The sequence below is a fragment of the Heterodontus francisci genome, chromosome 35 (genome assembly GCF_036365525.1).
Source record: "Heterodontus francisci isolate sHetFra1 chromosome 35, sHetFra1.hap1, whole genome shotgun sequence".
In the NCBI taxonomy this organism is placed as follows: domain Eukaryota; kingdom Metazoa; phylum Chordata; class Chondrichthyes; order Heterodontiformes; family Heterodontidae; genus Heterodontus; species Heterodontus francisci.
The window spans coordinates 32877679-32892708 of record NC_090405.1 but is presented as its reverse complement, the minus strand read 5'-3'; the positions used below and the strand labels follow the sequence as shown (position 1 = coordinate 32892708).

General features: G+C 41.0%; 1 protein-coding gene across 10 annotated transcripts in view; it reads left to right on the top strand.

The window, feature by feature from the left end:
• Nucleotides 1-14380, top strand: part of herc1 (HECT and RLD domain containing E3 ubiquitin protein ligase family member 1) — a 295507-nt gene extending 281127 nt beyond the window's left edge. For all 10 annotated transcript variants that reach the window (XM_068015273.1, XM_068015277.1, XM_068015276.1 and 7 more), the window contains 3 exons: nucleotides 531-683; nucleotides 10599-10904; nucleotides 13733-14380. In XM_068015273.1, the coding sequence (XP_067871374.1) occupies nucleotides 531-683; nucleotides 10599-10904; nucleotides 13733-13918 (645 nt within the window). In that variant the 3' untranslated portion in view covers nucleotides 13919-14380. The remainder of the gene's footprint in view (nucleotides 1-530; nucleotides 684-10598; nucleotides 10905-13732) is intronic.
• The last annotated feature ends 650 nt before the right edge of the window (nucleotides 14381-15030 follow it).

Sequence of the window (15030 nt, the reverse complement as noted above, 5' to 3'; positions counted from 1 at the left end):
ACCGCAGTCATGTAATCTGGGAGAGAAAAACCCCATAGCCAGTGCGGGAGGGCAAAAACCCAGCAAAATTCATCTCCAACCCCCTCATGCAGTCAAAACCAGTCCAGGAAATAACATGAGCCTTGCCTCAAGCAAGGGATCAGTGATTTGTCCATTACGTAAAAAGGATGAATTATGAGAAGTAACTCGAGTATTTTCTGAATTATTCAGTAAAATTATGTCCTAAGAAACCTGGCTATATTTTCCAAGGTTCAAAGGGCTCTTTTCTCTGAAGAAAATGAGTTTTTTTTTTCTACATTATTTAAGGCACTTATGAATGCTGGATTGTTGAAGTATTTCTAACCCATTATAGCTGCATTGACTTCCATGCGATGTTATTGTAGACCAACCTTGAGGTTTTTTTTTGTTTTACAAAACTGTTGAACACTATTGGGAAAAACCCAGAGTTCAAATAGCAGGCTTGTTTGCTATGGCAGCCCAAATTTTCAGTCTCATTGAGTAAGGGAATAACACTTCCCTTTGTGTTTCAGATGATACCTCTTGATTCTTTTGTGGGCCAAAGTGCTGATGGCAAAATGGTTCCCATAATCCCAGGTGGGAACAGCATCCCACTCACCTTTTCCAATAGGAAAGAGTATGTGGACAGGGCAATCGAGTATCGGCTGCATGAAATCGATCGGCAAGTAAGTGCATCGCCAAAATTAGTCCAATAAAACAATTTAGATCACGTCATCCTGTTTGATTTCTTACATAGTGCATCAGTTTGACAGAATATGGAGTCAGAAAATAACCTTTGTCATTAATTGTTCTAGTATACCCTTCATCTATTCTAATTATCCTAATTTATGTTTTATCTCCATTTTTATTCCTTTGTGATATGCCTTGAGATGTGTTTCTATATTTATTAAAGGTACTTGTATGAATGCAGATTTGTTGCTGTTTTTCTAGCCCCTGTCCTTAGATCTGTCTGGCATTACTGAAGATCAATCTTTGGCTTTCTTGTGTTTTACAAAAACGTTGAAGGCTATGATGGAGCCCTGGACTGCTGACCAGTGGTCAGATCTCAGGCTTAACAGCTGTTTACCCTTCAGCCTCCCCATTCTGCCCCAACACCTGTATAATTCAAAAACTCCAACAAAGGAGAGAGCTTCAGCATTGATGGTGATCTCCACAAGTGACCTCTGCCGTTACCTCACAGATGAGGAAAGGATTTATTCATTTTCTATGGAGACTTGTAAAAAGAGACAGTATGTTAAAATATTATGAAAGGGTTTCCATTTTTAAAATATTTTTTGCGGACTCCTGTTTTAGAATTGTGGAAATGGATTCATTTGGAGGACTGAAGTGATTCCACAGATGCTAGACTTAGAGGTCACAGGAAGGACTTTGGACTTCTGTATAAAAGCAACCCTTTCTGGATGTCACATGTCTTAAGCTAAATAAACAGGCGCCTTGGTGACACGGGGCAGTTGCTTACAGAAAAGTGACGTGTCAAGGTTTATGGTGGTCAAGAGTTGGTTTCATTTTGGATTGTTTTGAGTCAGTTGGAGGTCAGTCTGCTAAGAGAGAAGACCAGTTCATCCATTCTCCACCTCCGAGAAACCCTGAGAATCCAGTGTGAGCTGAAACCCATGATGCCACTTTACTCCTGGAAAGCCTGACACAGTAATCCTCGACGTCGGCTGAAGAGAACTGCTCCAGAAAGATGCCTGTGACAGCTGTCTCCGCATATTAGGGACACCAGAATAAAGGGACGACTGATATCATTCCATATCTTCTCCTTTTCCTTCAAGAATTAAGTATTTGGCCAAAGTATTTTTTTTCGGTTTTTTTTGCAAAGAAATCTTCGCAGAGAAAACCTCTCTCTTTCTTCAACCTCGGTTTGTGTGTGGTTTGTGTGTTGGGCTAATTTTAGAAGGGAACTTTAAAATTTCAATCTGTGTGTTAGTGCTTTGCATCTTTACTGAATTAGTCTTTATAATAAATGAATAATTTTGTTTATTAAAGAAACCTGGTTGGTGGATTTTATTCTGAAATAAAAAGAGTATGTAATTGACAGTATTGGTAACTGGATAAACATTTAAATGTATATTGTGACCCGTGGAGAAGTGGAACTAGCGGAAGACAGTGCACTCCTCCTGCCTCGGTTGTAACATATAATTGGGGGCTCTGTGCAGAATAACCCAAAGCTGACAACGTGCAATTGTAAGTGGGGTAATAATAATTGAAAAGGGGAAAAGGAAAACACCAGATTTCTTGTGCATTAGAGTGCACTTTACACTACCAGAATGGATTTGTCAGTAGCTATGATCTTTCTGGGGATGGAGGATTGAGTGAATTGAAAAATGTAACCAAGGCTAGATAAAAGAATTGGCAGAAATGTTGGAGTTAGTTAAAACCAGGGGCTAAGAAAGCAGACCTAATTGAGGGAATAGCACAGTATTTGAAATTGGAAGAAGGAAAAAGCAATTCAGATGATCGTTCAGTTGAATTAGCTAGAATTGAGTTACAGATGAAACAGGAAAGAGAATTGGAAACGAAAAAAATTTGAGCTTGAACAGGAAAAAGAAATGAAAAGACTTGAACTATAATTTCGAAACAAAAGATAAGAGAGAAAAAGAAGAAAGGAAGCAAGAAAGGGTATTCGAATTTAAAAAGCTAGAACTAAAAAAAGCAGGGTGGCCTTGACAGCGATGAAAATTCTGGCGAGGAAAGAACTGACTCCAGCCCAGGACCCAGCTGTTTATATTTGTACCAAACCCTCCCAATGTTTGAGGAAAGGGACATAGAGGCATTTTTCATTTCTTCTGAATAGGTAGCTAGACAGATGAAGTGACCAAAGGAAAGCTGGATACTGCTTATGCAAAGCAGGTTGATGGGCAGAGCACATGAAGTTTATGCCATGCTTTCTGAGGAGGCTTCTGCAGATTGAGATGGCAAAAAAGGCTATTCTCGCTGCTTACGAGTTAATCCCTGAAGCTTGCAGGCAGAAATTTCAGAACTTCTGGAAACCGCCTGGGCAAACTTAGATAGAATTTAAGAGGGTAAAGCAAATTACTTTGATCATTGGATCAGCAGTAAAGGTAGAGACCACGAATGAGACCCTTGGAGAAATAATTCTTCTGGAAGAATTTAAAATTTCACTCCCTCTGTTAGTAAGAAGCCATGTAGAGAGATTGCTGATGATTACGAGCTTGTTTACAAACCCTTTGTCCGTCACCCCCACAAACCTGAGAAGGATAGAAGGTGGGAGGGCGAAAGGAAGGCAAGTAGCCGGGGACAAAAAGGGATAATTGGGAACAACCTGGGATCGTGTCCTCAGACCAGAAAGGAAGAAGTTGAGGGTGGAAGTGAGGTCCAAGTGTTTCCATTGCCACAAGCTGGAACACTTTCCTGCAGAATGCTGGAAGTTGCGGGGTAAACCCCTGGGACTTATTGGGGTGCACAAGGCTAATGCAGAGAAAGGGGCCCTGACTGAGAGTATGACAGAGTAAGCTGTAGCTCTGACTACAGCTGTAGGGCCAAGTACAAAAACTGCTGAGTGCAGGGGGTGTGAACAGAATACCTGAGAGTTATAGGGAATTCTTGTCAAAAGGAAAAGTAACTCCTTATCCCTCAAGTGAGGCAGTTATACCTATAGTTATACTTGGAAATACAGGAGCTACCCAAACTCTTTTGCTGGGGAAAGGCATAACTTTTCGACCAGAGAGCACACTGAATGCCAAGGTTTTAGTGAATGGTATCGTTGGGAGTATATACCTGTATCTTTGTATCGGGTGCACCTAGAGTGTGACCTAATGCCTGAAACAGTAACCATAGGAGTTTTTCATAGTTCGCCTGCAGACGGAGTTGACCTAAGACTGGTGAATGATTTGACCGGAGCGAAGGTAATAGCTTCTCCAGTAGTCATGAAAAGACCAATGAAGTCAAGGGGACAGAGCAGTTGCCAGAAAAGGTTCCAGGAATTTTTCCTTCATGTGTAGTCACCTGAGCAATGGCTAAACAAGTTCCATTGTCAGAGGTAAAATTGGCACCACAGACAGATGAATACCTGAAACTTTCTTTGGGGATTTGGATGATCCGAAGGAAATGTTCTGTAAGTCTTCTCTGATCAAGGCTCAGCAAGCCGATCCAGAATTAAGTAAAGTGGCACAATCGGCTCAACTGAAGCTGAAGCAAAGGGAGTTTTGGAAGGCTACTACATTAAAAATGGGATTCTGATGCAGTGGAGACCTCTTCACAGACCTGTGGATGAAGAATGGACAATTGTTCACCAGATAGTGGTACCGCCCAAGTATCCCTGGGCATTAAGGATAGCCCACGAAATGTCCATGGCCATTTGGGGATCCGGAAGACCCAATCATGTGTAAGTCGACATTTTCACTGGCCAGGTCTTTACAAGGATGTGGTGCAGTTTTGTAAGACGTGCCATATGTGCCAGATTGTGGAAAAACTACAACCTGCCATAAAACTGGCACCTCTAATTCCCATACCAGTTTTTGGGGAACCATTTAGCAGGGTGTTGGTAGACTCTTTGGGACCTTTGCCAAAAACAAAAGCGGGTCATCAATATATACTTGCTGTTATGGATATGGCTACTTGGTTCCCAGAGGCCATTCTCTCGAACAATTTCTGCTAAGGCAGTGGTAGGAGAGTTAACCCAGTTCTTCACTAGATATAGATTACCAATTGAGATTCAGTAAGATCAAGGTTCCAATTTTATGTCTCAAATTTTTCAGGAAGTTATGAGTAATCTGGGTATAACACAGTTAGTCTTCAGCATATACAAGGTGCTTTAGAACAGTACCTTCAGACCCTCAAAATGATGATCAGGGCATACTCTCATGTATATCCCCATGATTGGGATAAAAGGCTGGAATTTCTTTTGTTTGCCTCAAGGGATTCACGTAATCTGTCTACTGTTTTAGCCCTTTTGAATTTGAATTGATGAGGTAAAAGGTCCTCGAAAACTAATCAAAGAAAAGGTTTTACAACAGAGGGACAAATCTTCCGTGTTCGATTAACTATCTATATTCCAGGAATGGCTCACAAGAGCCTGCAAAGTGGCTCAGGAACACCTAAAGCTTCCCAAACAACCATGAAGAAATGGGCAGACAAGCATATAAAGACCCAAACATTTCAACCAGGGGATGAAGTGTTAATATCACTGTCTTTACAGGGTGAACTGCTAAAAGCATGGTTCAGTGGACCATATAGAGTAGTAAAAAAAAAATTGGTAAATAAATTATTTGATACCCCAGATCTCCGGAAAAAGAATCGGCTGTGTCACAAATGAAAAATGAAAGGGATAGTGAGGATGAGGTAGAAGGAGGCCTAGACAATTCTCAAATTGAACCTTCTACTATCCAGTTAGCTAATGCTGAATTGTTAGTAAGACTAGACAATATGCTTTCATATTTAAATGCAGAACAGCAAGAAGACCTAACAAGGCTACTCACAGCATTTAAGAGTCTGGAGGGATAAACTAGGATGCACAACCACAGCCGTACATGAATGTAGGAGAATCCTCGGCTATAAAACAGCATCCTTATCGCTTAGGTCCAGAGAAACCGGGTCAGGTGAAAGCAGAAATCCAATACATTTTTTTTTAGATTTAGAGATACAGCACTGAAACAGGCCCTTTGGCCCACCAAGTCTGTGCCGACCATTAACCACCCATTTATACTAATCCTACACTAATCCCATATTCCTACCACATCCTCACCTGTCCCTATATTCCCCTACCACCTACCTATACTAGGGACAATTTATAATGGCCAATTTACCTATCAACCTGCAAGTCTTTTTTTGGCTGTGGGAGGAAACCGGAGCACCCGGAGGAAACCCACGCAGACACAGGGAGAACTTGCAAACTCCACACAGACAGTACCCAGAATTGAACCCGGGTCGCTGGAGCTGTGAGGCTGCAGTGCTAATCACTGCGCCACTGTGCCGCATGTTGGAAGACCACCTAGTTGAACCCAGTCAAAGCAGCTGGAGTTCCCCAGTCGTGGTATTGCCTAAGCCTGACGGTTCAACTAGATTTTACATAGACTACAGAAAAGTTAATTCGAGAACAAAGGCAGACTCCTACCCAATTCCTCACTTGGAAGACTGTATCGACAGAGTTGGCATTGCCACGTTTCTTACCAATATAGATTTGTTAAAGGGGTACTGGCAGATTCTTTTCACATCCAAGCTAAAGAAATATCGGCCTTTGTCACACCAGACAATCTTTTCCAATGCCGAGTGATGCCATTCGGGCTAAAAAATGACCCAGCAACTTTTCAGAGACTAATGAACCACATGTCAGCCAGTATTCCTAACTGTGAGATTTATTTTGATGTGCTGGTATACAGTGATACTTGGAAGGACCACTTGGAACTACTAGAAACTCTATTTAGAAAATTGCAATCGGCTGATTTGGTGACAAACCTTGCCAAAAGTGAATTTGCAAAAGCGTGGGTAACCTACTTAGGAGATACAGTAGGGCAAGGGCAGGTGTTGCCAAGAACAGCAAAAGTACAAGCATTGATGGAGCTCCCTGCCCTGGGAAATCATGAGGTGTTTGGGGATATGTGGGTTCTACCACATGTTTGTACCAAATATTAGCTCTATAACTACTCCATTGCTGGATTTGCTACAAAAAAAGAAATCTAAGGTAGTGTGGTCAGGAGAGTTCCAAGCATCTTTTGAGAGGTTGAAATCCATTTTGAACTTCACTAAGCCCTTCAAGGTAACAATTGATGCTAGTGACCTGGGGGTCAGTGCAGTCCAGTTGCAAGACGATGAATCGGGCGTAGAAAGGCAAGTGAGATACTTTTCCAAAAAGCTAAATTGACACCAAAAGAAATACTCAACAATGGAAAAGCAAACCCTGGGCTTATTAATAGCTCTTAAGCATTTTGAAGTCTATGTCTGCCACGACTACAGAGAGACACTGGTGTATACAGATCATAACCACCTAGCATTTGTGGACAAATTCAAAAACCAGAATGCCAGACTATTTCGGTGGAGTTTACTATTGCAGCCCTACCACTTAAAGATTATCCGCATTGCGGGGGAAAACAATGTAATTGCTGGTGCTCTGTCTAGAATGTAACCTTGCTTTGAGTTATTGGGGTACAAAAATGGTACAGGGCATAACTGTAGTAGTCACAGGTAAAGAGTGAATAGGAATGAGTGTGTAAATGTGTTTTAATATTTTTTCCATCTTTTTTTCCCATTCTTTGTAATGAAATGTATTTAAAAAATGGTGTTTCATTCCTCCAAAGATGGAGGTGTTATGAAAGTGTTTCCCTGTTTCAGTATTTTTTGAGGACTCGTGTTTTAGAATTGTGCAAATGGATTCATTTGGAGGACTAAGGTGATGCCATAGATGCTGGACTTTTTTTTTTAAAAAGTCACTGGAAGGACTTTGGGACTTGAGCTTTCTGTTTAAAAACAACCCTTTCTGGATGTCACATGTCTGAAGCTAAATAAACAGCAGGAGCCTTGGTGACTCCGAGGAGTTGTTGACAGAGAAGTGACATGTCAAGATTTATGGCAGTCGAGTTTGAGTCAATTGTAGGTCAGCCTGCTAAGAAAGAAGACCAGTTCATCCTTTCTCTACCTCCCTGAGAAACCCCTTGAATCCAGTGTGAGCTGAAACCCCGATGCCGCATTTCTCCTTGAAAGCCTGCTAGACTAATCCTCGACATTGCCTAAAAGAGAAGTGCTCCAAAAAGATCCCAGTGACAGCCGTCTACGTGTATTTGGGACGCCAGAATAAAGGGACAACTGATAACGCTCCATATCTTCTCCTTTTCCTTCAAGAATTAACAAGTGTTTTGGCCAAAGTATTTTTTCATGTTTTTTTGTATAGAAATCTTTGTAGAGAAAACCTCTATTTTTCTTTAACCTGTGTGTCTGTGTGCGTACCGTGGCTGATTTTGGAAGGGAGCTTTCATATTTCAATCAGTTAATGCTTTACTGAATAAGTCTTGTTTAATAATTTAATAATTTTGTTGATTAAAGAAACCTGGTTGGTGGATTTTATTCTGAAATAAAAATAGAGTATATAACCGGCAGTATCGGAAACTGGGTAAACATTTAAATATATGTTGTGACCCTTGGAGAAGTGGAACTAGAAGACAGTGCACTCCTCCTGCCTCAATTGTAACAATGTTAACACTTTTTTTTTTAAATAACTTTCATTCCTTGGTTGTATCTGGAAAATTTGAGAATGTTTGAGAAAATCGCAGTGATGTAAAGATAATGAGGCTGAAATTAAGTGGCCTAGGAGGGTGCAGAACTGGTGGATCACCTGCCAGGGTATCAGAATTCAGGGATGGAATTCTCTACTTCCAGGTTTCCTCCCCTTTTGGATTCCAGTGGGAAAGGATGTGGGTGAGTGTTTCTGCCTGCCACCTGCATCATGTGGGTTGTGGGGGGATGTCACTGGGAGTTTCGCCCTTGGGAGGCCCAACTAAACTCTCAGCAGTGGAGATCTGGAGTGTGATCCATTGACAAACTAGCAAAAGCACCAGCACTATACTAGATAGTTTTTCTACCAATAGCACTTTGTTCCCTAAAGAAGCATTGAAAACATTCCTTTTCTCAGCCCTTCCTGGCTTCCATTCCACCATCAGAGCTGTATGGCACCACTACTAGGACAGTCCCTCTGCACCATAGTGATGCAGGCAACCCACCCTGAATATCCCAATGACCACGTTATTGGGACAGGGGCTACAGTGATGGACTGGAATGGAAAGGAGAATGAAAATTTTGGGAACCAAGTGCAGCATGATCTTCAGAGTCATCAAATATACCTATTTCATTTAATTTTATAACTGATTTTTAACAACTACTGGATAACCATGTTTGCTCTTTTGTGTTTGAAAATGGAGCTAGAGAAACAGCGTCTTTTGTAAATATTGACTTAAAAAAAACACTGGTTTCTTTACCTCAAACATGTCGTCATATTCTCGCCACCTCTGCTCAAATCCCTCCAGTCAGGCTTCTTTCTTACCCACAGCACTGGGATAACCCTGCTCAAAGTTGCCAGCAACATCCTATGTGATTGTGACAACTGTGCATAGTTTCTGTGGCCTTCAATACAGTTGGCCACTCTATATCTGCCTGTTCCAGTACAATCAGAACATATCCTACCATGCCCATACAGTCACTGCGGTATGTGCCCAGGTTCCATCCTGGTCCATTACACACTTTTTATACATATGCTATCTTTGGAGGCATGTACGCATGTGGTCAACTCGTTCGATCTACCAACATTACTGTAGCTTTACCTCTCCTTCACCGCCATTGACTCCTTGAGTATTGCAGTTCTGCCTGACCGGCTGCCCGACATCAAGTCATGGTGAAGCCTGAAGTCCGAACTGAAAATTTGCAAGACTAAGTTATCTTTGGTTCTCAACAGAAACCCTATTCTCCCTTGCGTCCCCGCCGCCCCACCCCCACCACAGTTTCCACCCTTTCCCCAGCTGCTTGAACAGGTTAAGCTCAACAACATTCCACCTCTTTGTTCTGAGATGAGCTTCAATTTCCACATTCAGTCCATCACCAAGTTCAGCCTGATTTCATCTCAATGGCAATCCCTCCATTCCCACCACCCTGTCAGGTTTGTTCAACTTTTCCCATAGTTTCAGTGTCTGCCTCAAGTTTCACTCTACTCAAATTCCAACTTGCCCAAGACTACCAACTTCACTCATTCTATCCCTTATTAAGTCTGACTCACCGATTATCCTGGATTCACTGACTCTCCATTGACTTAAATCACTGTCCTTATTTACAAATCCGCATGGCCTCACTCCACCCTACCACTGTAATCCCTGCCCACCTCCCCTTTCTAGTCTGGACCAACATGTGCTTTGACATCCCTCACTTCAAACATCAGCACTGTACTGTAATAAAAGCAAAATACTGCAGATTCTGGAAATCGGAAATAAAAACAAGAAATGCTGGAAATACTCAGGTCTGGCAGCATCTGTGCAGAGAGAAACAGAGTTAACTTTTCTGGTCAGAGACCCTTCTTCTGAAGAAGGGCCTCTGACCTGAAACGTTAACTCTGCTTCTATCAGCACTGTACTATCTGGAATACTGTTACTAAGTTCCTCATCCTGGCTTAATTTCTTCCCACCTTCAAAAGAATCCACTTCAACCTTGCTTTTGGTTCCCTTCCTTACCTATTTTTACAGTTCCTGCTGATTGAGTGCTTCTCCCCCACTCTTCACCTGTGAAGCAGCTTGGGCTGCTTTTCTACTGCTTCCTTCCATCTCTGCTATATTACCTGCCTTTGGTCCTACCTCTTCACCCATCTTTACCCTGGTCCATTATCACCTCAAGATTTGTCCTTTCACGTGCTCTGTTTTCATCCACTTTTGATAAACTACTTGTCTGGAGTGCTGCATCCCACTATTAATCTAATCAAGGGAATTTTAGATGTTCACACTGGTTGGATCATTTCCCTACTTTTAATTTCTCAAACTGCCATAATATCTCAGTGGGGGAAGAAAAGACTCTAAATGTTTTTTGAAAGCTTAGCCAGTAGTTGATTTCCTCTCTGCTAAAGCATTGTCTTTTCTTGGCTACTCATTCAGGTGGCTGCAGTTCGAGAAGGGATGTCTTGGATCATTCCGGTTCCCCTCCTTTCTCTCCTTACTGCTAAGCAGTTGGAACAAATGGTTTGTGGGCTGCCAGAAATCTCTGTGGAAGTCCTGAAAAAAGTTGTGCGATATCGAGAGGTCGATGAGCAGCATCAGTTGGCACAGTGGTTCTGGCAGACACTAGAGGAATTCTCCAATGAAGAGCGAGTTCTTTTCATGCGCTTTGTGTCCGGAAGGTCTCGTCTACCAGCAAACACTGCAGACATCTCCCAGCGGTTTCAGATTATGAAGGTTGATAGGGTAAGAACTATTTATTTTCTTCAGGAGAGCATGTAAACAGGAAGGCTGTTTATTGGTTTTAAAGCTGGAGTTCTGTTGAAGACCAGCACTGCGAAGCTGCTGACAAAATCACAAAATTCCATTTCTGTGCTGTTAACGCTGTCAATCTAGTCCATGTGCTTTCTCTACATATTATTTTAGGCCACTGCTTTTTGATTTGTGATAGAATTGCAGATGGGTGTAGAGGGAGGCAATGAGCAGACTGGTCACCTGTCTTAGTGCCATTTGGAGGGAGAGTCGCCAGTAATTGAGGAACTCTTATCTGCCTGTATTTGTTATCTGCCTGTGGCAGGGGTCTCCTTTATGGTGTCAAAAGAGGTGTAACTGTGTTATGTAAGATGAGGTATTTCTATTCCAGATGTGAGTATCTCAGAATTGACAACAAATTGATATTTAGTGAGGATACATATGCGTCTACATTTTAAAGAACACTAATTCTGCATATTTTGTGTGATTCTATATTTCAACAATTAAGAATGTTATAGGGTTGTTAACACTTGACCATGTTGTAGGTTTTTGTACATCTGGGTGTGTATCTGTATTCCAGCCCTCACCACTTATAACGTCCTCGTTTTGAAACGGGTAGTTGCTTGAACCAGCCAGAAGGTGATAACCATGACCCATTTACATTAATATCATTTTTAAAGTTGCCAGTTATCATGTCTTTTGTACTCTGTTTATTTCAGCCAGAAACAACTGTGCTTACTCACTAGTTCACACCTTGTTAAGGTGCACTGAATGTTGCAATGTGGGATGATGATTTTATTGTAACAGCAATACTAATTAAGTTATATCAACAAATAAATCTTTGCCAGTGTGTGCAACATCTGTGCCCAATAGCAATATATACTCAGTACAAGCTAATATAAAGCTCATCAATCAATATCCTGCATGGGAGGAATCCTCAATCTCATAAACTGGACTCATTAAGAAAAATAACAATGCTTCTGTTTTAATGCCAAATAGGTATTTTTAAAAACATTATATTAGCATTTTGCTGGTCCAAATGTATATTAATTAAATCTGATATCCTCCAAGGAAAGCAATATTTTTGCAAATTAACTTCAGCCTTTGTTGATTTATATCATACTTGCAAATTGTAACCTTCAGTTAACAAAAATCTATCAATCCCAGATTTTAAAATGACTGATCTAGCATCAGTTACCATTTGCAGAGGAGTATTCCAAGTTCTACAACCCTTTACATGTAGAAGTGTTTCCTAATTTCACTCTTGAAAGGTCTGGTACCAATTTTTAGACTATCTCAAGATTCTTCAACTAGCAAAAATAATTTCTCGCTATCGATTCTATCTGTTCTCCTTTAATATCATGAAAACAACGAACACCCCTTAAACTTCTAAATTCCAGGGAGCGTAACTCGAGTTTGTTTAATCTCTCCTTGTAGATTAATCCTTGGAGTCAAGGTATGATTCTAGAATATCTACGCTGCACACCCTGCAAGGCCAATATATCTTTTCTCTCAGTACTCCAGGTGTGGTCTAACCAGGACTTTGTATAGCTGAAGCATGACTTCTATCCTCTTGTATTCTATTCCTGTAGATATGAAAGGCTAATGGAATGTTAGCCTTTTGATTATTTTTCTGTACCTGTACATACACTTTAATGACCTATGTACCTGAACCTCCTTGAATCTCTTTTTCACCATTTAGGAAGTATCCAGTGCTATCCTTTTTAGGTTCAAGTGGATGACCTCACATTTGCCTACATTGAAATCCATTTGCCACAGTTTTGCCCATTCACTTAAACTATCATTATCTCTTCTTGTAATGTTATGCTTCCATCTACACTGCTTACAATACCACCTGTCTTTGTCCCATCTGCAAATTTGGATATATGCCTTCTGTTCCATCATTTAAGATCCCTGCAGGACACCACTGGTCACATTGTGTCAACCAGATCAATAAGTTGCTTCAGTTCCATGAGCTTCAACTTGAGCTAACATGAGGGATTTATGTTAGAGTTATAGAGAGATACAACACTGAAACGGGCCCTTCGGCCCACCGGGTCTGTGCTGACCATCAACCACCCATTTGTACTAATCCTCCATTAATCCCATTTTCCCTCTCTCATTCCCTCAATTCTCCTACCACCTACCTACACTAGGGGCAATTTTTAAAATGGCCAATTTACCTATCAAAGTCTTTGGCATGTGGGAGGAAACCGGAGCACCCGGAGGAAACCCACGCGGTCACAGGGAGTACTTGCAAACACCGCACAGGCAGTACCCAGAACCAAACCCGGGTCGCTGGAGCTGTGAGACTGCGGTGCTAACCACTGTGCCGCCCTTCTTGAAGTCCATATGAATAACATGCATAGACATTCCCCTGTCCACTACTTTAGTCACCTCTTCAAAAAATTTGATCAGGCATGACCTTCCTTTTAATGATCCATGCTGGTTCGCTGATCAGTTGAACATTTTCAACATTTTAAGTCACCCTGTCCTCAATTATAGATTCCAGTAATTTCCTGGCAACAGACTATAGAGTGCTTCTTTCAAACCCAGCAGAATGCTGTCAGCAGTCCACTCTATCTGCTATCTGCATAGTTGATAAAATGTCTTGCGCACTGTCAGAAACCAGGACTGGGCAGCTTGAAAAATTATTTTTTATACTGCAAACTAACCTTTGATACTGATCAAGAACATGTGATTCATGAGTTAATTAAATGTACCTGTGTGTATCCTGATCTGCCCGAGTAGTTTATATTGATGATAGTTTTCTACCCTATATCTGACCACCATTTACTATCTTGTGTCTCTTTCCCTCGCAGCCTTATGACAGCTTGCCTACCTCACAAACCTGTTTCTTCCAGTTGCGGCTGCCACCATATTCCAGCCAGGCAGTCATGGCAGAGCGACTGCGCTATGCTATCAACAACTGCAGGTCCATAGACATGGACAATTACATGCTGTCCCGCAATGTGGACAATGCAGAAGGTTCTGATACAGACTATTAATTCTCTGAACAAGAACTGCTGCACCAGGGGTCGATGGTGAGCAAGCCTTCTGATAGTGTAAGTGACTACTGCAGCTATAGTGAGAAGCCCAGAATATTTTAAATGTATATGTACTTGAAGAAAAATGAATGTGATAAATGTTATTGTTTGATTTTAATTTCAACTATAAGCAGGTTTAAGAAAAAAATGCATTTCTCATCCTGGTATTTTGTTTTTGTTCATTTTTTGATAAGTTTGCATGAAGTTGTTTTGGTGCATTTTTGAGAATGGTATAGATGACCCCTCCTCGAGTTAGGGGGCTATGAAATTAAAGTTTAAAAAAAAATGTACATTGTGTATAATTGTTCATGAGGGAGAGCAATTTTACATAAATATTCTTATATTTATTTTTGTTTTAATTTGAACTGCCTGTGCTGAGTTTCCTATCAGAAATACATCAAAAGAATAAAATGTTAATTTAAAGCCATCGTGTCTGTGCACTACTTCATGCTGTTCTGATCGGTGATTTAAAACCTCAATGTTGCATTTAAAAAAAATCTGTAACCAGGTTTAGAAATTGGCAAGCTGAGATAGATGCAGTAAATGCTGTAAGTGTTTGAGTCTAAGTTACTGCTATGTTGCAGTAGATATGGATGAGGTTCTAAAATAGAAAAAGTGAAACTGTCTTTAGACACTACTGGTGTCTGATCCTTTCGAGAGTTGTTCATTTAGCTTTGCATCCTGATTTTGATCTGGCAGTATGTTTTGTAAAAGAGGTGATGAAGACATTTGGGAATATTCACATCTTGCAGAAAAGTCCAAAATGTTAACTCCCAGATTGTCTTCCCTCTTTCCTGGCTGGTTTCTCCATTACTTTTATATACTGTATCTGATAAAGGTTTTTAAAAAAAAAAACAGTTTCTTACAGCCTATAGGCCGGGGGTGTGGAAATCAGCCAGGGTTCCTGTTCCTGATCGCTATTCGGCGCGTCTTTTTTTGCAGTAGTCTGTATGTGGATTTTAGGTGATGTGATCACGAACAAAAAAAGGAGGAAAAAATCCTCAGCTAAAATCAGGAAATTTTTTTTTAAACTTCTGAATTCCTCACTGCATCTCTTTCCTACCCCCAACCTT